General features: G+C 44.3%; 1 protein-coding gene across 5 annotated transcripts in view; it reads left to right on the plus strand.

Annotated features, from left to right (window-relative positions):
- Positions 1 to 255: 255 nt before the first annotated feature.
- The window catches only part of NFATC2IP (nuclear factor of activated T cells 2 interacting protein), a 93,469-nt gene continuing 69,327 nt past the window's right edge, over positions 256 to 24,397 (plus strand). For 2 of the 5 annotated variants that reach the window (XM_033946763.1, XM_033946766.1), the window contains exon 1: positions 14,806 to 14,856. In XM_033946763.1, the coding sequence (XP_033802654.1) occupies positions 14,821 to 14,856 (36 nt within the window). In that variant the 5' untranslated portion in view covers positions 14,806 to 14,820. Of the gene's footprint in view, positions 310 to 14,805; positions 14,857 to 15,281; positions 15,422 to 24,397 lie in introns of those variants that run through there. The other 3 variants (XM_033946767.1, XM_033946765.1, XM_033946768.1) reach the window with 3 other exon arrangements.

Genomic DNA, 24,397 nt, shown 5'->3' on the forward strand with positions numbered 1-24,397 from the left:
TCCCGTACAGTATAATGAAGTCATGAAAGATTAGTGCTCAATTCCTTACAAAATTCATCTAAAGGAGCCCAAGTCTTATTGAAGCTAGCTATATTATTATGTTTGAATGCTATTATTTCTTCATACTTTCTTAATACACAGAGATGGTTCCACCATTCACAAAAGTTAAACTTAGAGCTATCCTTCCAGTTACATACTATATGATGAATAGCTAGTGCAATAATGAAATCAAATTTTTTTTTAAAATTGATGTAGGCAATGAGACATCTGGATTTGAGGAACGCAGTACAATGGACTTATAAGACAGAGGTATCTTATTAGTCATATGAATTATAGAAAGGATTTTGGACCAATGTTTGACCAATAGATTTGCAGGTTCATGCAAATAGGAGATGAAGTGGTTGCCTTTATAGCAGACTTGTGTCTTGTCAAATTTAAATTGATACACTGCCTCTTGAAGGATCTTTAAATATAGTTGAATTGTTTTCATAGGATATATATATGCAGTTTAATATTGATAGTGTTTAAAATTATTGATTTTAAAATAAGTATCGTCACCCATGATAAATAAAATCCTTAGGCCATGTGAAGGCATTACTTGTTAATAACAGTAGCTAGCAGCCTCAGGCCTCAGTCCCTTCACTATCATGACAAATTTATGCACCATGAGAAAAACCTAATTCATTTGTCTTCAGTCTTACTCATTAGGATGGTAAATCTCACTTGTTGGAGTGGGATACTCTAGGCACACCTGTACTCTGATCCAGCAACTTCTTCCCTTCTTTCCCCTCCCCTGATCCAGCAACTTCTTCTCTTCTTTCCCCTCCCCTGATCCAGCAACTTCTTCCCTTCTTTCCCCTCCCCTGATCCAGCAGCTTCCTTACCCCCTCATCCTAATGCTTCCAGGAAAAAAGCGCAGTATAAAGGCACTGAGCTGCTGTCTGGACAAGCCACCTCGCTAATGACTCTGCCAATCCTGCCTCTTTTTTTTTTTTTTTTTTGATATTTTAATATTTTATTCAACAAAATGAAAACAGTACACAGGCAGCATGCCAACAGCAAAAGTACATTGCCCATAGGAAACAACATGACCCCCCCACCCCCAACCGAGTGATACAGCATAAGCCTGAAACAAAGGAAGATGAAAATGAGGATAGCTCAAAGTAGACCCTGCCAGGAGCCATAACGAGACCACTGACGATGAAACGTACCACAGGAATCATTATTTAAAGCAGTCAATTTAGACATCAAGTAAATTTGGTCAATCTTATTTAACAGTTCAGTGCGAGAAGGCAAAGAAGCACGCTTCCAATATGTAGCCACAGTAAGTCTAGCCGCCGTAGCAACTAGGGCCACAAAATGATTCTGATCTACATCCAAACTCCCCGAAGGATAGTTAAGTAAAAATACTTCCATACGCAATAGAATGGGTAGGTGTAACACATCAATCATCAGTTGTTGAACCATCTTCCAGAAAGGTACAATCATAACACAATCCCACCAAATATGCCCAAAAGTGCCCAGACTCCCACAGTTACGCCAGCAGTGCCCATCTCCACAATGATAGAAACGGTGCACCTTTTCCGGCGTAAGGTACCACTGAAATAGCATCTTATACCCCTGCTCAACTAAGGGGGATGCTAAAGAAACTCTCAGCAATGTACCATAAAGGCGGTCCCATTGTTGATAATCAAAGGTCTTCCCCAACAAGATTTCCCAACGATGTTCGTATGTGCGAGCCTGAGGCCTAGTGTATAGAAGAGCTTTATAAAGACGTGATATAAGGCCCACCCCAAATCCCATCCTAAAAACTTGAAGAAAAGCAGAGTCTGCCCCTTCCCACTCAGGGATCACCCTCTTCACCATAAAATCCCGAAGTTGGACATAGGCGAAAAAATCCGTTGAGGGGAGGTCATATATAGATTGCAAGGCAGCAAAGGGTACCAGATGTCCACCCACTATCAACTGACCCAGGACCCGAAGACCCTCCATTTCCCAACGCCGAAAAATCACAGTATCCCTAGCAGGCAGAAAATCAGGGGCAAATCTAATGGGAGTAGCATAAAAATAGCGCTGACGTGGGAACCAAGCTCGTCGAACCCGGCTCCACGCCTGCAAGGTACACGCCATCCCATAAGACGTCCCAGTCTGCAAATCCCGAAGGATATCAAAAGACAGCCAAGGCAATGCTGCCAATGGGTAGGTTGGCTGTAGAGCCTGTTCCAGAGAAACCCAGCGTTGGGAGGGATATGCCCAATGAAACAACCCTTGCAGTTGGGACGCATAATAATATGTAGAAAAATCAGGGACACCCATTCCCCCATGTAACCTGTCCCAATACATACGTTCCCTCCGCACCCTAGGGGGCTTACGTGTCCAGATATAAGCAAAGGCCCGCCGTTGTAGCCTAAGTAAGAACCGCTTAGGAATTGAGAGAGGCAGGCAGGAAAACAGATATAAAAAACGAGGCAGCACATTCATACGCAAAGCACTAATCCTACCCATCCAAGACAACCTCAATCCCTCCCAGCGATCCAGATCAGCAAACACAGTTCGTAGCAACGGAGGGTAATTCAATTCAAAAAGGTCAGATAGTCTACGAGATATACGCACACCAAGGTACTTAATGGATTTAGCCGCCCATCGAAACGAAAATTTAGCACGTAAGTCCGTTACCAACAAGTCCGGAAGGGAAACATTAAGCAATTCAGACTTTTCAATGTTAATTTTAAAGCCAGCCACCACACCAAACATAGTCAAAACACGAAGCACCTCCGTCAAAGAATGATGTGGGTGGGTCAAGGTAAACAAAATATCATCAGCATACAGTAAGATCTTATGTTCTTCGTCACCCACCACAATCCCTTGAATATCAGCATTCGCACGTATAGCAGCTGCTAATGGCTCCATAACCAACGCAAAAATCAGCGGTGACAAAGGGCACCCTTGCCTAGTTCCTCTACGAATCATAAAATTAGCAGTATATCTTCCATTAACCCTTAAACAAGCCTCCGGAGCAGCATATAATAAGGTCACCCAATGTAGAAAAGCACCCGAAATGCCCATCTTCTTTAAAGCTGCTAGCATAAACGGCCAATAAACCCTATCAAAGGCTTTTTCAGCGTCAACTGATAACAAGACAGCTGGAACAGAATCTTGATGGGCCACTCCAATAAGATCTAACACTCTTCGAATATTATCACCAGGTTGCCTCCCTGAAATAAAACCACATTGATCACCATGAACTAGGAAAGGCAAAAAACGTTGCAACCGGACTGCCAAAATACGGGTAAACAGCTTATAATCAACTCCTAACAACGAAATAGGGCGGTAGGACCCACAAAGGAGGGGATCTCTCCCGGGTTTAAGAAGAAGAGAGACCGCAGCCTGACGAAACGAATACGGCAAACAATCCCCCTCCAAAAAAGAATTAAACAATCTAGTCAAAGGAGCGACTATATGGGCCTCCATTTTCTTATAAAACAGGGGCGAAAAACCATCAACACCCGGTGCTTTAGAAGCAGCTAAATGATGTATAGCCGCCACCACCTCAGCGGGTTGAATAGGGGAAGAGAGCCACTCCGCATCAACTTCCGCCAAACAAGGCAAGGTGACGTTAGATAGAAAAGCATCTATCTCCCCCTCCGTGGCTTCAATCTCCGGAGAGTACAGAGTTCGATAGAAGGATAAAAAAGCCTGATGAATGGCCACGTCATCTGCACAAAGCTGTCCCGACTCATTACGAATCCGAGTAATGGAATGTTGCGCCTGAGTTTGCTTGATCTGTGTAGCTAACAAGCGACCCGCCCTACCACCCCATTCAAAAAACCGTTGTTTCCGTCTCTGTAGGGCCCAAGCCATGCCCTCTAAATCAAGCTCCTGTAAATCCCTCCGGCACTCCGTCAGCGCCACACCCCCAGCCGCCGACGGAGCTCTCTTATGAGCATTCTCCAAGCGTCGAAGGCGGGACACCAGCTCTAATCTACGAGCAACTCGACATTGGTTACGATACGACCCTCTCGAAATACAACAACCCCGAAGGGTGGCTTTAAAACTTTCCCATAGTATCGCAACATTAATGCCGGCCACATCGTTAAAAACAAAAAACTCCTTAACATCAGCCTCTAACAAAGTCAAGGTACTGGGATCCTTCAACAAAGAATCATTCATACGCCACAAACGACGACCACCTCTAACCAGTCCAACTTGTAACTCCAAAGTCAAGGGAGCATGATCGGACCACACCCGGGGTTCAATACTGGAGGCCAGGGCACGAGGCAGAGCAACACGAGGCAGCATCCACATATCAATTCTAGTATACGAATCATGTTTTGATGAATAAAAGGTGTAATCCCGCGCGCCAGGGTGTAAATAACGCCACACATCTATCAAATCCTGCCGACGCAGAAAGCGCAGAAAAGCCCTTCTGTCGCTTCTAGCATAGCGGATGGAAGAATTGGAATTATCCTCCTGAGGATCAATCCTGCCTCTTTTGACATTCACTTCCTGTTTATGAGGGGCAGAAACAGCAGAGCCATCAAAGATGAGGCCTAGACAGCAGCTCCAAGCTTTTATGCTGCATTTTTTGGGCAGGAAGCAGCTTGGCTGGCAGGGGCTAAGGAAGCTGTGCTACTAGACTAGGGAAGAAAGGGTGCCACTGGAACAAGGGCGGGAACAGGGGTGGAGAGGCATCCACAAAAGTTTGCCCAGGACTCCATAGGTGGTTAAAAAGTGACCCAGAGAGGTACGTCACTCCTAGCATTGCTAAAACACAGCCCAGGGGGCAGCACTAACCCTCATGCAGCTGAGCATACAGCATTAACCCTTATGGAGATGCACATACAGCACAGGAGAGAGCACAAACCCTTAATGAGTTGCACATACTGCTCAGAGGGATGAATTAACCCTAGTAATGCTGAATATAACCCATTAATCCTAACAATGCACACCACTACCCAGGGGCAACATTAACTCTCATGGAGCTCTATATACAGCCCAGAGATGTGTATCAAACCTAGCAATTCAGAACACAACCCAGGGGGCAGCATTAACCCTCATGAAGATACACACACTGTTCAAAGGGGTAAATTATTCTTAATAGTTCTGCATAGAGCCCAGGAACAGCATTAAATCTCACAGCACTGTGAGGTCAGTTTAATAAGCTATGCATGAAACTTAGTGTTCAGTTTCTTAATGAATATGTAAAAAAATTACAACCAAACTATATGTAAATAATATATGTGCAAACACAATTGTCATGAAAAATGAACACATAGGCATGCATTAGCAGCAGAATTACTATTTTCTACAGAATCTTTTATACCGGCACCTGGAGGAGTTTCAATGCATGCATTATGCACATTAGTTGTGTCTGTCTGGAATGCTTTATGTATTTTAGGCTGGACTCAGTGAATGGCACCAAAAGTTAAGTGTTGGGAGATATTCACGCCCAGCGCTATTCTATAAAAGGCCCTCTGAGCTGAGTGCTCTATATAGAATAGCATTTAGTGTGTATTTCAGCACCTAACTTTGGGCACAAGGATTTACACCAACTGAAAGCTGGTGTAAGCCTTGGCACCCAGCCCTCAAATTCTATAACACTGCGTGTAATTTTTTAGAACATCCCTGATCCACCCATGCCCTTACCATAGTCACACCTCCTTTGGGTTGTGCACAAGAGGATTTGGGCATGGATCTTTACAGAATCACAGATCCGCAAGCGACATATGAAAAGAGCACTCAGTAGCACTAACCACCGAAAAGCGAGCTAACCTTGTACCCCCACCTCAGACTATGTATTAAATCCTTAGTGTCAAAAACCCCAGGCATTAAGCCTTTGAGTTCTTGGTACACTTCTTTTCATCCATGTTTCATAACTGGATTTAAAACAGCACTACACCGTTACCTACTCAATCCTTTGTGTACAGTCTTCTTGTGCATTACACTGTGAGCATAGGGTGGTCACAACAATGCAGAAAATTATGCACAGAACCCTTGACAGACTGTATGCTAAGCCTCCTGCACTTTATCACTTTAGCCTCTGTATACACCAAAGAAGAGCAGCAGCATTAACTCTTGCAGTTCTGAACAAATACCATAGGTAGCTTTTTCTCACTGTCTCGCAGTATTCTGTATGGTGTATTTCTGTATATCTGGGCTGAGAATGGATGTGAGGAAGCACTTGGGATAAGGTATGATAGGATAAAGGCCCCAGAGAACAGTAAGAATGGGTTAAATGAGGCAAATCATAGGAAAGGCTACTGCTAGTGTAAGGGGTAAATACTATACTATTGCTAGGATGACAGGCTGAGTTTTTCAGAGTGTGACAGGACTGAACCTTCATCCTAGAATAACAGCTGTAATTTAATCCCTCTATCACGCTCCTACTCCTGGTGATGGATGCCCTTTCCCAGAGTTAGAGGACCAGAAGCCTATAGCGTTGTCCAGCAGGTACAGCAGCACCATCTAGTGACAATTCTAAGTCATGACAGGATGCAGATTAATTTAAGACAGTAAATACACCTAAGCTCATTCAATTCCTATAGGCTTTGGTGCATTTACTGCAACAGCATTGCTACTGTGGCTTTGTAACTGACTTCTTAAATATCACTCAGCACCTCTGGCTCTGACCAATAAACAGGTTTCAGCCTCAGATATGTTGAGAATACACAACATACAGCATGTTTACTTCTTGTATTGCTGCCTATCCCCAGTGTGTTTTTCCTCGCAAAAACGGTGCCAGTAGAGCAAAGAATACCAAAAACCCCTATACTTTTGCTTCATTGACTACAGCAAAGCTTTTGACTGTGTGATTCATGATAAACTATGCAGAACTCTAGCACAAATGGGAACACCCAAACACATAATTCAGCTGATAAAGAGCCTCTATGAATATCAAGAAGCTGCAGCGAGAACTGAATATGGCAACACTGATTGGTTTCCAGTAAAACATGGCGTCAGGCAAGGATGCATCTTGTCACCTTACCTGTTCAACCTTTATGGTGAAGCCATCTTCAGCAAAGCAAATTTGGAAGAAGAACATCAGTTTCAAAGTTGGTGGCTGAAATACAATAAACCCCCACAAATTCGCGGTTTGCAAATCGCGGACTCAGTAATTCGCAGTATTTTCTGACTGCATCTTCCTGGTACTAAAGTCATGGTTACACCAATCAGGAGCTGCTTTGACACGCTATCTGGCAGAGGTGGTCATAAAATGTGCCTGGCTTTGTAAGTACAATTTAAGCACCCGCCGGCGCCCCAGCTGCCCTCTCCTGCCTTCAATCAGCTGAAAAACCGTATTCTCAGTTTTTCAAAATTCACGGGTGTTCCTGGAACGGAACCCCCGCAAATTTCGGGGGAGTACTGTATAAACAACCTGCGCTATGCAGATGATATAATGCTCATCACCAGCAGCAAAGAAGACAGAGAGGCATAATCAAAGCATAAGTCTAAGTCCGATTTGGACATAAGGTGTTAGTATTCCAAAGTCGGCAGGGCACAAATTTCCATTCTCAAAAAATACGTCTAAAGTACTTTATATTTGTTTTTGAAAATCGTCCATCCGTGTCAAGTGCCAGATGTAGGCCATTGCAGATGGTCCAAAATACAACTGCCTGCCTGGTTCCAGGTATAGCAAAACTAACTCCACTAAGCAAAAAGCTGCACATGATACTAAATAGAAACCACAAACAGCAGCAAAAAAAAGTCCCCAAAACCGGGACACGCCCCAAGGGGAAGGCAATAGGAACCTACCACAAAGAGAAGATAAAAGAGACAATACTCAGGAATTGGCAGGTCAGGAAGGGGACAGAATGAAGAATGGAATGCAAGGGAAAATAGTGAGAAAGGGAAAATGCCAGGACTTGAACTCCATGTATACTAATGCAAGGAGCCTAAAGAACAAAATGGGGGAACTAGAAGTCATGGCCAATAATGAGAGACTAGACATCATAGGGATCACAGAAACATGGTGGAACGAGGAAAACAAATGGGACATAGTACTGCCAGGATACAAACTCTACAGAAAAGACAGGACTTACCAGAAAGGAGGAGGAATAGCACTATACATAAGGGACACCATTCACTCAACCACTGTGGACACAGCAGCGACAAATGCCCAACTGGAGTCATTGTGGGTCAAAGTACCAGGAAGCAACGGATCCGAGATAAAGATGGGATTGTTCTACCATCCACCTGGGCAAACTGAAGCTGAGGATACAGAAATGGTAGCCGAGCTGAGAAGGGAATGCAAGAACCCAAACACCATAGTTATGGGAGATTTCAACTATCCTGAGATAGACTGGTGTCTTGGAAATTCAAAATGTGCAAGGGAAACGGAGTTCCTGGAAGCTGTTCAGGACTGCTTCATGGAACAACTTGTCGAGGCACCAACGAGAGGGTCAGCAATTCTAGATCTGATCCTCAATGGGCTGAGAGGACCTGCAAAGGGTGTGGAGGTCTTGGGACCACTAGGAACCAGTGACCACAACATGATTCAGTTCAAAGTGCAAGTAGGTTTACCTAAGGGAAAGAGAACCAAGGCAACAACGTTTAACTTCAAGAAAGGGAACTATGATGCCATGAAACAAATGGTGAGAAAGAAGCTCAGAAATGGCTCCAAGGAAGCTCGGACTGTGGAGCAAGCCTGGTCCCTATTCAAGGACACAGTAAACGAGGCGCAAAACCTATATATACCAAGATTTAGGAAAGGATCCAAAAAGAATCAGACGAAGGACCCTGCATGGATAACCAGTGAAGTAAAGAAAGTGATAGGAGACAAGAAAAAATCATTTCGGAAGTGGAAAAAAGACAAAACCGAAGGAAATTGGAGAGAGCACAGGAAGCATCAAAAAGAATGTCACCGAGTAGTCAGGAAAGCCAAGAAAGAGTATGAGGAGAGACTGACCAAGGAAGCAAGAAATTTCAAACCATTTTTCCGATATGTGAAAGGGAAACAGCCAGCGAGGGAGGAGGTGGGACTTCTGGATGAGGGTGACCAGAAGGGAGTGGTGAAAGAGGAAAAAGAGGTAGCTGGTAGGCTAAATAAGTTCTTCTCGTCGGTCTTTACAATAGAAGACACATCCAGTGTGCCAGAACCGGAAAAAATCTTCAAGGGAGATCAAGAGGGAAAATTATCATGCATGGAGGTAAGCCTCGAAGACGTTCTCAGGCAGATAGATAGATTAAAAACTGACAAAGCTCCGGGCCCAGACGGGATCCACCCGAGAATACTGAAAGAGCTCAGAGATGAAACAGCAGAGTTACTGCGGCATATTTGCAACCTGTCCTTGAGAACAGGGGTAATCCCGGAGGACTGGAAGATAGCGAATGTCACACCGATCTTCAAAAAAGGATCGAGAGGCGACCCGGGGAACTACAGACCGGTGAGCTTAACCTCAGTTCCGGGGAAGATGGCCGAATCGCTGATCAGGGAAGGTATCAATGAGCATATAGAAAAAAATAATCTGATGAGAATAAGCCAGCATGGTTTCTGTAAAGGACGATCGTGCCAGATGAATCTACTGCATTTCTTTGAGGGGATAAGTAAACAATTGGACCAAGGTGACCCCATAGACATTGTATATCTAGATTTCCAAAAAGCCTTCGACAAGGTGCCCCATGAACGCCTACTGAAGAAACTGTGGAGTCACGGGGTGGAAGAGGACGTGCAGAGATGGATAAAAAATTGGCTGGCGGACAGGAAGCAGAGGGTAGGAGTAAAGGGGCACTACTCTGACTGGATAGGGGTCACAAGTGGTGTTCCGCAAGGGTCAGTGCTGGGACCACCTCTGTTCAATATATTTATTAATGATCTGGAAGTGCGAAGTGCGAAGTTATCAAGTTCGCGGATGACACAAAACTCTCCAGCAGGGTCAGAACTGTTGAGGAATGCAAAGAACTGCAGAGCGACCTGAACAAACTGAGTGAGTGGGCAAAAAAATGGCAGATGTGCTTCAGTGTGGAGAAATGTAAGGTCTTGCACATAGGGAAGGGGAACTCCATGTACAGCTATACGATGGGAGGGAGGGTACTCGGGGAAGGCAGCCAAGAAAAAGATCTGGGGGTATTGGTGGATAACACAATGAAGCCGGTGGCGCAATGTGCAGCGGCCTCAAAATAAGCGAGCAGAATGTTGGGCATTATCAAAAAAGGTATCACTACCAGAACGAAGGAAGTTATCCTGCCACTGTATCGAGCGATGGTGCGCCCACATCTGGAATACTGTGTCCAATACTGGTCGCCATACCTCAAGAAGGACATGGCAATACAAGAGAGGGTCCAGAGGAGAGCAACGAGGATGATAAAGGGCATGGAGAACCTTTCATATGCCGAACGGTTGGACAGGCTGGGACTCTACCCTGGAAAAGTGGAGACTGAGAGGGGACATGATAGAGACTTATATAATCATGAAAGGCATAGAGAAGGTGGAGAGGGACAGATTCCTTAGACTAGCAGGGACAACAAAAACAAGAGGTCATTCAGAAAAACTGAGAGGAGACAGATTCATAACGAATGCAAGGAAGTTCTTCTTCACTCAACGGGTGGTAGACACCTGGAACGCGCTTCCCGGAGAGGTGATAAGACAGAGTACAATTCTGGGGTTCAAAAAGGGACTGGATGACTTCCTGGAAGCGAAGGGGATAACAAGGTACAGATAAAGGTTTACCTTACGGGACATTGAGCGAACAGGGTATGCACATTTTAGGTTAGGTAGGGAACAGTTACAGGTCATGGACCTGGGGGGCCGCCGCAGGAGCGGACTGCCGGGCACGATAGACCCCTGGTCTGATCCGGCAGAGGCAGTGCTTATGTTCTTAATTTCATCTGACTTGGCAGTTTAAAGTGTCTCCTTGCCTTTGTTTTTCATCTACGGACCATGCCTGCAAGCTAAGTTTTCCTTTTTGATTCTGGGAGTCAGCTGGGGGGGCCCTTCAAAGTATTTTTCTCTGTTTCAGCACTGTGAATATGTGATTTATTATTATCACTATTGAATTTCACTTTATTTCACCCTATTTTTGATTTGGTTGATGGGTGCACTCAGGAGGAATTCGATGATGGTGTGCAGGTGGAGGTTATTAGACCTTCACCTTAGCATGTGAGTGCTGGAGATGTTTTTCTCCTTTCTCTGGTCCTTCACACTGAGACTCCCTCCTTTTTTCAATTATATTATTTATATGACATATGATTGGTAGTCCAGTGCTCGAGAATGAAGTTAGTTACTTTGGTTCCAGGTATGCCAAGATCTGTTCACATCACCCCTGTGCTTTGTCAACTCCATTGGCTGCCAGTGTTGTTTAGGGTACAGCATAAACTATTGTCTATTGTTCATCAAGCATTTTATGCTTCTGCTCCTCTGTATTTTGAAGAATCTTTGATTATGTATTGTCCAGGTAGATCATTATAATCTGAAAGTGCTATGTTGTTGCTGAAGGATAGGATGCCAAGAGTTCATTATGCTGACACTAGAGCATCTACTGTTGTTATTGGAGCAAAGTTGTGGCATAGCCTTTCTGGCCATTGCTGTTGTGTGCTAATAGATGGAATTTTTAAAAAGCTTTTGAAGACCCAACTTTTTGTAACCACATTTTTGTTATCTGTATAATGTTGGATTGTTTATGGCATTGTACAGATTTTCTTTTGTGTGTGTTGTGTTGTGTTTGTTTTTGTGATTTATGATACCGTATGCATCCAGGCGTTTGATCATCCATACCACTACTATATCTATCTTTATACCACATTCTCATCCAAATATTCGTCCAAGTCCCAAACACCCAGAACAAGACCTTTTAGACATGGCAGGGGCCAGCAATGTGATGGACTGGCCAACCAGACATGGCAATAGAGCAGTGGGGCACCTTACAGAGCACTGCTGTTAACTTTACAAAAAGGGTGCCACATAAACATCTCACCAGAACGCCCATGTAATTAATGTTGAGTCCCCCAAACCCACTATACCCACCTGTCTACAACCCCAATAGCCCTTATGGCTGCAGGTGGCACCTATAAAGCAGTACAATAGGGTTTGGGGATTTTTTGGTGGGCTCACATTTTCCACCATGAATGTAGTGGTTAGCGTGGCTTATGGGCCTGGGTCCTCCTCTCTATGGTTCACTAGCCCACCCCCAGGCTACTTAAGAAGTGTTTCAACCCAGTGAATCTACCCAGCTATTAACTTACCTGGGAAGAGACATTGGAGTGTAGTCAAAATCTCTAGTGATTTCAGAATGAAGCTTTGATTGCACTGAGAGGAAACTGAAGCATCAGAATGAGGTTTGAAAAGCCCAGAGGGGCAGCTGGAACACTAGAATGAGGCTTGGAACACTCCTTGGTTGAATAGTGAATACCATCCCAAAAACCAGAGGAGGTGGTTGGGAGGAAACAGAGGTCTATGAGCAAGTAAATTACGGTTACCGTATGTCCGGTAAAACCCGAACATGTCCTCTTTTTAGAGGACTTTCTGTGTGTCCAGAGGTTTTTTTTAATTTGTGGGAGTCTGGGTTTGGCAGGGTCAGTCTACATAGGGTTACCAGACATCCAGATTTACCTGAACATGTCCTCTTTTTAGAGGACTGTCTGGGTGTCCGGGAAGAAAGTGTTAGCTCTAATCTGTCTGCCTTGTCCCTCATCTGGCTGGTGGACAGGAAACAGAGGGTTGGAGTAAAGGGCCATTACTCAGATTGGAAATGGGTCACGAGCAGAGTTCCACAGGGGTCGGTGCTGGGACCGCTTCTGTTCAACATATTTATTGACGACCTGGAGGCGGGAACAAAATGTGAGGTTATTAAATTTGCGGATGACACTAAACTATTCAGCAGGGTCGAAACCATGGAGGACTGCGAAGACCTCCAAAAAGATCTGACAACGCTGGAAGAGTGGGCCAAAAATTGGCAGATGAGCTTCAACATAGGGAAATGCAAGGTCATGCATGTTGGGAAAAAGAACCCGATGTTCACTTACAAGATGGGGGGGATCACCGCTAGGGGTGAGCAACCTTGAAAGAGACCTGGGAGTGATGGTAGACACAACATTGAAGGCGTTGGCGCAGTGCGCCACAGCATCAAGGAAAGCGAACAGAATGTTGGGTATCATTAAGAAAGGTATCACGACCAGGACGAAGGAAGTCATCCTGCCAATGTATCGTGCATTGGTGCTCCCACACATGGAGTACTGTGTCCAGTACTGGTCGCCGTACCTCAAGAAGGACATGGCGGTACTTGAGAGAGTCCAGAGAAGAGCAACTAAGCTGATAAAGGGTATGGGGAACCTCTCATATACTGACAGACTGAAAAAGCTGGGGCTTTTCTCGCTGGAAAAGCGACGACTCAGAGGAGACATGATAGAAACCTTCAAGATCATGAAGGGCATAGAAAAAGTAGACAGGGACAGATTTTTCAAACTATGGGGAACCACAAGTACAAGGGGGCACTCAGAGAAATTGAGAGGGGAAAGGTTTAGAACAAATGCCAGGAAGTTCTTTTTCACCCAGAGGATGGTGGAGAGGGTCTGGACAGGTACCTGGAGGACAAAGGGATTGAGGGGTACAGATAGGAGTAGAGGTAAGGTTAGAGGGATAGGATTAGAGGTAATTTGTAAAATTAGTCAGAGACCACTGTTCAGGCAGTGGGCCTGATGGGCTGCCGCGAGAGCGGACTGCTGGGCGAGATGGACCTCTGGTCTGCCTCAGCGGAGGCAACTTCTTATGTTCTTATCTACCTCCAGTCCAGATCAAGCAAAACCTCCCTAACTTTTTAAAAATTCATTATGAAATTAGGCTTTTCCATTCTGTTCAGAGTGGTCCTTCTGCTGCAGGCTCTAGTTTCTGCCTGGACACTTGGGCTCCTTAAGGTGATGTCTGCTCTGTCTCCCAACTCAGCTAAACTTGAATCTTTGGGCCAGCCCGCATCAGCAGCAAGGTGAGCCCAATGCTGTCGGCCTGCCCCGGAAGCCTTCTCTCTGGAGCATCCTGCTTACGTGGAAACAGGAAGTCGCTCCAAAGAGAAGACTTCTGGGGCAGACCAACGGCAGCAGGCTCACCTCACTGCTGCTGCTGCCAGGCAGCACAATGATTCAATTTTAGTGAGGAGGTTGGTGGGGGACAGGGGAGAGAGAGAGGCAGTGTCCTGCAGGATATACATACCCTGAAGAAAGCCACAGCATGATGGCTGAAATGTCAGTTCTTTCTACACAGATGCAGCGAGACCCGGAAACCTGCTACAAGCAATTCAATTTTCTTCGGGCTGCTGGCAGCTTGAGGTGAGCCTGCTGCCATCGGCCTGCCCTGGAAGCCGCCTCTCTGCAGTGACTGCCTATTCCTGCATAAGCAGGACCTGCAGAGGCAGCCTCTGGGGGAGGCTGATGGACCAAAGAAAACTGAATTGCAGCACTGAGGAAGTAAGAGGGTAGAGCCACCAGATTCTGTGTAAGCTGGCCCTGCTAAACTAGCTTTAGGAGGGGGATGGGGCCAGGGTTACCACAGGGTGGTAAGAATAGGACAGTCTGCCTGTGGGGGCCCTCTGGAGCAATTGATTTTAAAATGAAGGAAGAGATGCTAGATGGGAGGTAGTTTGTGGACCTGGAAGTAGTGGGGAGGGAAAGGAAGGGGGAAAACTGGATGGAAGGGCATTTATTGGGTAGAAAAATTTGGAGGGGGGTATTGATTTCTGCTCGGGGCCCCAGCAGGTTTAACACCCACCCACCTTACAAGGGAGAGTAATCACCCAAGACAAACTCCCTGCAGGAAAAATATAGTTGGTGGATCAGAGAAAGGCATGCATGAAATATTCCAAGAGAAGGTATTGGAGGACTAGAAAAAGACCCAGAATGCACCGATGGATGCTATTGGAGCTCCAGAATAAGGTTTGGAATGCACTGAAAAGCAGCTACTGGACCACTAGAATAAAGCTTGGAATGCACAGACAGACTGAGGGTTCACACAATGGCACACTTACTGGTTGAATCATGAATATCCCACCAATATTTAAAAAAAACCCAACACCCCCAAACAGCATACAGATAGAAAGTAGCTCCAAAAATTTAGGGTTACTACCATATATGCCTCCAGAAAAAGGAGGACGGATTGAGACGTCCAGGTTTTACTTCCATTGTTTTGGAAGTAAAACTCGAATATCTCAATCCGTCCTCCTATTTCTGGAGCCGTATGGTTACCCTACAAAAAGTTTTCCGTAATCGGCCTTCAAAACGACAACTTTGGACTTAGCAACGCTGGCTAGAAAGTATATCATGCAGCTAACACTTGTCAGTGACATCACCGTTCACAGTTCGTTCCCTTCCCCGCATACTGTAAAGTTTTGTGGAGTTTCTCCGTTCTTCACCAATTAAGGAAGAACAGGAAATAGCGTCACGGCGAATGTGACGTCAAGAAAGTAGAGTCTAAGGTTGCTGTACTGTCATGGCGGAGCGGGTGAGAACGAGAGAGGGGAGGGAATGTAGCTTGTACAATGGTCCTAAGTTCCAGATGTTGAGCTGTTTGCAGAAGGTGGCGAGAAACGCCAGAAATGCCTTGTAATTCCTCTGGCGGGAAAACGCTATTCCTCGCTGAGAGGACGGAAAACTGTTGTTAGAACGATGGTTACACTTTGCACCCTGGGATTTGTAGTTTTTTTTGCAGCTTCCGGTAGATTTTAACACTACAAGACCCACAATGCACAATGAGTGTGGAAGTTTCAGTAGAACAAGGGTCTTAGTGTAATTACTGGGTTTCAGATTGCTGTGTGGTTTCAGTAGATTTGTGTCCCTTGTCACTTTTTAATGGTATACATTATATAATCTGGAACAGGTTGAGCTAGATCTGATTTTATGGTGGTGCAGCTTGGAAGTTGTAGTTTATTTTGCTTTATGCAGAAATGTTGTGAAACTACAAGGCTAGGCATGCAGTGGGTTTAAACCAGGCCTAGGATTTGGGAACCTCTAAGCCTGTGGGGTTTTCAAAGTTTATTAGATTCTCATATTGCAAGTTGGTGAGGTTGGAAGCAGTTTTCAGGTTCTTTGCAGTATATACAGCAATTTGTACAAGTTGGGTTAGGGGAGGGGGTGAGGGTTTTACAGATATGCAAATTTATCTTATGCATTTCACTTGTAGATATCCTGGAAATCCAACTGTCTTTAGGAACTCCAGGGCAGCTGTGGGAAACCTGTGTCTATCATATCATATAGCCTCCTTTCTATAGCTGATGGTATGGAATGTGATTATGTGTGCTGTCCCCACCCACTAGGGAGAACAATGCTCCAGCTTCATCCTCCTCACCGTCACATTTTGGATTTGTTAGTTTGCCTTTTTCAAAAGTAGTTTAATGAGAGTTGTGATCTTTTACAAAGATCATAAAAGGACATTCTGCTTCATGTCCCATATTCTCCCAGTAAGGTCCTATTTCTCTCCTGCTCCCTTCAACCAGCTGACCCCTGGTGGTTTCCTCTCGCCAGTGTTATTTATTTCTAGTGCTGTCAATGCTAGCTCATTCCAAGTCCTTCCCCTATCAAAGGGTTACAAATGTATCACAAGTTGACTAAAATGGTCAGTCAAGTCCTGCTTATGCTCTGCTGTTTGAATGGAGTTATAATTACCTTTTTAGTGCAATAGGTGTGCCAATCTGGACAGTAGGGTATTCTTAGAGTTATCAGATTTCATAAAAAAAAGAATACGTGGTCTGCCCCCAGCCCTACTCCACACACAAACTTTGTCTCTTCTTCCCTGTGCTTGAGGCTGTGCCTGGAGGCCCTCCGAGCATGCACAGATGTGATGTGATGATGTTGCACATATGCATGCATATGTGTGACATTATCTGAGCATACTCAGAAGCCTTCCAGACGTGGTCCCGAGCTCGGGGCTTTCCATAACCCGGACAAACTGCTGAGTTTTGGAAATTTGTCCGAGCACCTGAACATGTCTGGGTTTTCCCAGACATCTGGTAACCCTAGGTATTCTTCCCATGCTTGCAAGTTATGCAGAAGAAATCCACTCTAGGTTTTCAACTCCTCCTCCTTCTACCAAGGGCTCTGCTGCCCTCTTCAGTTTTTCCTTTTGCACATGATCTGGAAGGTGTCTTTCTGTTCTGTTCTGTATAATTCTTTATTATTTACAGAGTCTTTTGTAGTTTTTTGGTGCACCAGAGCTCCCTAGTGTGCAGGAAGCTCTGCCTGTGTGGAGAAGAAGCAGACTTAGGTCTGCAGCCAGCAGGTTAATCCCTTGGGGACCTGTTAGGCCAGCTTGCAGAAAACTTTCTGGAGCTCGGGATCTGATTCCTAGTAGCTTAGTTCACCTGCTGAATCACAGGGGCTTGAGCACAGGCTGTTAGGCATCCGCAAGGGGCTCAGTAGGGCTTTTCAGGGTGCCGGCTGCGATTTTGCCTCCCTCCCGTTGCATGTGTGGTTCTGCAGAGGTTGAGGATCAGTCTGACCTCAGTCTAATAGGCAGCCCGAAGATCTCAGCATTGACTGATTGAGGCAGAGTTTCTTCTCCCAGATCCAGCTATTTCTTAGAGCTGAAGCAGGCTGCAGCACATTCAGAGCTTATATCACAATAAGTAAGACTATTACAGCCTAAGGGCAAAATCGGGGTGGGGGAGAAGAATATCTGAAAATCCTGTTTTTAAAGGTTTCTGCTATTTCTTATAGGGTCTCCCTCCTCTAAAAATTCTGTTTTGGGTTTTTAAAAACTTTTAATTAAGTCATTATTGAACCATTTTTTGGCGCTAAATTACTGCCATGGAAGCCATCTTGGATTTCCCAATTTTTTTTCCCAAAATTCTTCAGAACCTTAAAATCACCTTGTTTTGTCTCAAAATTGGCAAAAGGATGGAGTCCTCGGGCTCTTTTACCCCTAATTCATACCAGATTTGCGCTGGATGGTCACTTGAAGAAGGCAACACGTAAAAGGGTATTTTTGAGAGCATCCAGCTTAGCTTCCCCTTTGATTTCTAGGTTTGAGGAACCATTGGGGGGGCCTGTCTGCTGGGAGAAATTCCCTTCCAGAGCCCCGGAACAGTGGTGTACCCATGCGCAAGTCTGTGGAAGCTGCAAAGTCCAAGATACTTAAGGAGGAGTTACCTAGAGGGGACACGCTGCTGCCTATTAATGCCTTTTCTCTTGAATTCGTTAATTTGATGTTGGCAGCTTATTTGGATAGCTGGGCACTCATATAAAGTCTGGCAGTGAGCCAGGAGTCGCACAGGGGAGCTTAGGCTCCCAGGGCACATTGGTGGCATTGCCAAAAGCTGAACAGGATCACGTGGACCTTTTTGACAGGGATTCAGAAGGTGGGAAATCAGTATGCCTTTGTGCATATAGGAGCAAGTATGCAGGGCACAGTGGAGGCTCAACAAGGGCAAGATCCCACTGTACGTTGGCTGTTCAAGCCTCGCCATTTTTCGAGACCATTACTGATTCTCTGCGGAAGTTAGACTCCCAGCAGTATCCTTCCACTCAGTGGTCTATCCTCAGCGGAGTGAGAGTGCAGCCCATGTCTTTTCCCTGGCTTCCTGATATGAGGGTTTTAGTCATGGATCACTGGGATGCTCCTGAGGGCTCTTTTAATGTAGCCAAAACAATCTCTAGGCTGTATCCTATGGCACTAGAGTGCCAACAAATGTTTGCTCAGCCTAAGGTAGATTCCTTGGTAGCTCAGATAACAAAGCACACAACTCTGCCAAGTGAGGAAACTTTGGTTTTAGGAATCAAAGCAGCTGCAGTGGCCTTGTTTGTGGCACGCGCTTGTCATACAAAGATATGAGGGCTCACCCTTGCAGAGGGTGAGCCTTTGCCCCAGCTTTTGCTAGCAGGGATGGATTCTATGACCGATGCTCTTTATGACATCATCAGAGTCATGAGCAAAATCTCAGCTTATTCCATTTCAGCCCGCGAATGCTCTGGATGATGCAATATGCGAGAGATTCCATCCCCAAGGCTACCCTCAGCAGACTCCTTTTCAAGGGACAGGTGGTGTTTAGAAAATGTCTGGATGATCCGATGGCTAGCATGACAGATCGCTAGCCCAAATCTCTGCCTGACAGCAAACCATGAGACTATATAGGTTTTGGGCTGTCTAGTGTTAATAATTCCAGATGCTTCCAACAGTGCTCAGGAGAAGACTCGGCTCAGAGATCCTATCAAGGATCACGGCAGTGATTCATAGGATCTAGGCAAAGCCAAGCCTCCAGATTGCATCCTGCTTCAACCTCCAAGTAAGCACAATGATGCTAAGGCCCCTCAAGAAACTCTCACTGGACCCCACATGTTCCTCCAACTATCACCCCATCTCCCTCTTCCCCTTCTTATCAAAGTTACTTGAACATGCTATTCACCGCCGTTGCCTGGACTTCTCATCCCTTGCTATTCTGGATCCGCTTCAATCAGGTTTTTGCCTGCTGCATTCCAAGGAAACTGCCCTTACTAAAGCTGCCTTCCAATTATCTGTTCTTGGCCAGATCCAAAGGCCTCTACTCTAGCCTCATCCTACTCGATCTGTCTGCCGCCTTTGATACTGTTGATCATCACCTACTCCTTGATAACACTGTCATTGTTGGGATTCCAGAGTTCTGCCCTCCTGGTTTTCTTCCTATCTCTCTCATCACATCTTCAGTGTATGCAGTTGTGGTTCCTCCTCCACAGCCTTCCCGCTATCAATTGGTGTACCTCAAGGCTCTGTACTGGGACCACTCCTTTTCTTAATCTACACTTGCTCACTTGGAGCGCTGATCTCCTCCCACAGCTTCCAGTATCACCTCTATGCTGACGACTACTAGATCTACCTCTCTGCACCAAATATTTCTACTGAAACCCAGACCAGAGTCTCAGCCTGCCTGTTCAACATTACCATTTGGATGTCTCACCGCTATCTAAAATTGAATATGGTTAAAACAGAGCTGTTCATCTTTCCGCCTAAACCCACTTCTCTGCTTCCCTCATTCTCCATCTCTCCGTCTCTCATCGTTCCTATTTTGTCTGCTCATAATCTCAGGGTCATCTTTGATTCCTCTCTCTCCTTCACCACCCTGATACAACATATCGCTAAAACCTGCTGCTTCTTCCTGTATAATATTACCAACATACGACCCTTCTTCTCTGAGCCCACTACCAAAACACTTATCCACGCCCTCATCACCTTGCGCTTATACTACTTAAACTCACTATTCTCAGGCCTTCCACTTAGCCATCTCGCTCCCCTCCAATCTGTCCAGAATTTGGCTCCACGATTCATATTCCGGGAGAGCCACTATACTCATATTACCCCTCTAATAAAGTCACTTCATTGGCTTCACATCTGTTTCTGAATACAATTCAAACTCCTCTTACTAACCTACAAATGCACTCACTCAGCTGCCTCTCACTATCTCTCTTCACTTATCTTCCCCTATGTTTTCCCCGCCCCCCCCCCCCCCCCCGTGAGGTGCGCACTAGGATGTGCGCTAGATGTGGTGTATTTTTAGCAAAGCCTTTGACAGTGTTCCACACAGATGTCTAATAAATAAACTGAATTCCCTCGGGATGGGTCCCAAAGTGACAGGCTGGGTCAAGAACTGGTTGAGTGGAAGGCGACAGAGGGTAGTGATCAATGGAGATCACTCTGAGGAAAGGGATGTTACCAGTGGTGTGCCTCAAGATTCTGTTCTTGGGCCTGTTCTTTTTAACATTTTTATAAACGATATTGCTGAAGGGTTGTCGGGTAAGATTTGCCTCTTTGCAGATGATACCAAAATCTGCAATAGAGTAGACACGCCGGAAGGTGTGAGTAACATGAAGAAAGACCTGGCGAAACTTGAAGAATGGTCTGAAATTTGGCAGCTAAGAAATGCAAGGTCATGCATTTGGGTTGCAAAAACCCGAGGGAACGGTACAGTTTAGGAGGTGAAGAACTTATGTGCACGACAGAAGAGTGGGACTTGGGTGTGATTGTATGTGATGATCTTAAGGTGGCCAAACAGATTGAAAAGGTGACAGCGAAAGCTAGAAGGATGCTAGGTTGCATAGGGAGAGGTATGGCCCAGTAGGAAAAAGGAGGTATCGATGCCCCTGTAAAAGACTTTGGTGAGACCTCATTTAGAATATTGTGTACAATTCTGGAGGCTGCACCTTCAAAAAGATATAAAAAGGATGGAGTCGGTCCAGAAAAAGGCTACTAAAATGGTTTGTGGTCTTTATCATAAGACATATGGGGACAGACTTAAAGATCTCAATTTGTATACTTTGGAGGAAAGGCGGGAGAGGGGAGATGTCATAGAGACGTTTAATTATCCACATAATGTAAATGTGCATGAGTCGAGTCTCTTTCAATTGAAAGGAAACTCTGCAATGAGAGGGCATAGGATGAAGTTGAGAGGTGATAGGCTCCGGAGTGATCTAGGGACATGCTTTTTTACAGAAAGGGTGGTAGATGCATGGAACAGTCTCCTGGAAGAGGTGGTGGAGACAGAGATTATGTCTGAATTAAAAAGGGCCTGGGATAGGCACATGGGATCTCTCGGTGAGAGAAAGAGATAATGGTTACTTCGAATGGGCAGACTAGATGGGCCATTTGGCTTTTATCTGCCATCATGCTTCTATGTTTCTATCTGTGCACTTCTCTTCAACGGCTAACTCCAGACTTCGTCCCTTCTACCTTTCTCACCATATGCTTGGAACAAGCTGTCCGAATCCTTACAGTGGGCTCTGTCTCTGGCAGAATTCAAGGCTGAGCTCGCTTCTCGTACTTCGGCCCAATTTATAGAGTACCTTATGCCAATAACTCATACTCAGACATGTATTTTCATCAAAATAATATTTATTCAGTTTATATCAAATTAAACTTGAGATTAAAATTAGAATTAAATTGCCAATTAATTATATGCATTACATGCATTGCCATAAACCATACCTCAGTTTCTGTGTGTGAGGGGGGGGGTGTTGTCTCTCCCAGAAACTAAGTGTTTTCTGGTGGAGAGAATTTTCTTCCCCCTGATCAGAGGCTGGGGACTTGCTTATATGCTTTTGCAATGACTGGTGACATGTCACTTCAGTCTTCCAATGTTCAGCTACCACGTCACCTTAAAAGGCATTATTTAAACAAAAACATTCCGTAGGTTCTGAACAGACAAAAAGTTTTACAAAGTATAAAACTTAAATATATGTTTCTATTACAGTAATTTTCAAAACATTCTAAATATGTATTTATATTACATAAAATAATATTATAATGTATATATTCTTAAAGGAACACCTTAGCACCACTTAAGTTGCAATTTACCAAAGAAATGCAAACCTTAAATAAAGGATATATCTTTTAACCAGTATCCTCCTGATATAGTCTTAAAGAATGAATCACCAGCTCTTTCTGACCAAAATACTTCTCTCTGGAAAACTGACAGTTTCTAACTCTCACACACACAGGGTTTGCTGTGTTTACATTAGTAGGTAGCCTGAGATCCAAAATCTTTAAAACAACACAATCTAATCTAGAGACTTCTTGCATTCTGTTTATTCTTGATTATTGTGAAGAGAAAATATTATTGTAAAGGCATGTCCAACTTTGAACAGGTCGTGATCTACTTTTTCTGGCCAAAAGTGCTGATGATCTACCATCATGAAAATTAAGTATAAAATTAAATTTTAACCCAATAAAGCTGGAGGATTCACACCCTCCCCCCATTTTTAATGAACCTTCTGTCATTTACTTGGATATGATCAGCTGTTAAGCAAAAACAAAACAGAGACGAAAATCCAGTAAGAACTGCGAGGGGAAATAGAAAGTACATTTTTTCTTAAAGTTTTATTGAGTAATGACTTCCTTTAACTTTTATTGAGCAATTTGTGTTAAATTTAGGTTGAGTATTGATCCCCAGGCTGCTCTTGCACAATCTTTAATATTTCACTCTTGCTCATTAGTGAGACGTCTGAGCCTGCATTTCATCCACCTGCTTTTTAAAGTTGGTTGAATTGGAGCGTTGTGTACTCTTTGTCATTTTCAGATGGGAAAACGCAGATTCACACAAATAAGTTGAACCGAAACAGGAGTGTACTGCTTCACTGCATCTTCTCAAGTGGGGAAATGTGTCTCTAGGCACTAGCTTCCAAAACTATTCTTGCTTAGCACAGGTCTTGAGAAAAATGTCATTTTTAAGGGTTAATATTTTGTTTTCAAGAGATGGCTTGTTCAATGAGTAATTTTTACTGATAGCAGTTGCAGTCTCTTTAATGTCCACATCTACTTTGGATGGGTATGACAAGTACTCCACAATTGTTCCAATTTTTTGGGAAGTCAAAGAATCTATTTTCGAATTCCTGAATAACAGAACAGATTTCTGTCACATACTTCTCGTTCTGAAAAACAAAATTTGTATATTGTCCCAGATGGTCCTGCATATTAGGAAAATGATCAAAAGTGTTGTTTGCAAGGTCAGTCATCATTAACTCAAATTTGCTCTTGTAGGATGAAACTGTACTCATAATCTCGCCAATGCATTTGTTTTTACTTTGTTCAAGGTTCATATCACTTAGTTTGCCTGTAAAGTCAGCGAGAAATTCCAGATCACATAGCCACTCCTCATCTTCCAACTCTGCTTGGTCATCTCCTCTCTCCTTCAAAAAACTTATTTAATTCAGCAAATCACGAAATCTTTCCAAAAATTTGTGCCTACTTAGCCACCTTACATTTGTGTGCAAAATGATTTCCGATGCCCTTTCATCAAGAGTAAGATTGAAAAGTCGTCTTTGAAGTGATCTTCCACGAACTGAATTTACAATTTTGAAAGTGATGTCCATGACAGTCTTTGTATTGAGTCTCTTGCTTGCCAAAACTTGCTGGTGAATGATGCAGTAGTAAAAAAGGAAATCTGGGAAGTCGTCATGCTGTCTACAGATGGCTATGAAACCCTTAACATAAGAACTTAAAATCATAAGAATTACCGCTGCAGCCCTTAGGTCAAAGACCAATGCCCCTTTCAGTTTCTTGATTACCCTCAGATGAATGCCATCTGGTCCAGGGGATTTATTATTTTTAAGCCTATCTGTCTGCCTGCATACCTCTTCTAGACTGACCATGAACACTGTCAGTTTCCCATCTTCGTTTCCTGTGTATAGCCTGTCGGCTTCTGGTATGGTGTATATCCTCTTCAATAAATACAGATAAAAAAATGTGTTCAGTTTGTCAGCGATGGCTTTCTCCTCCTTTAGCACTCCCTTTATTCCACGGTCATCCAACTGCTCCACCGCTTCTTTTGAGGGTTGTTTCCCCTTTATATATCAAAAGAGCAGCTTGAAGTTTTTTGCCTCACCTGCCATTGCTCTTGCTCCATCAGTAGCGATGGAAACAAATCTATGCAGTGGAAGATTACACTTTGTCACAAAAGAATGGAAAGAACTAAATAGTTCCTGACCAGTAGTTCTCTCTTTTAAAGAAATCATTCCAAGT

This window comes from Geotrypetes seraphini, chromosome 5 (assembly GCF_902459505.1).
Source record: "Geotrypetes seraphini chromosome 5, aGeoSer1.1, whole genome shotgun sequence".
NCBI classification, from domain to species: domain Eukaryota; kingdom Metazoa; phylum Chordata; class Amphibia; order Gymnophiona; family Dermophiidae; genus Geotrypetes; species Geotrypetes seraphini.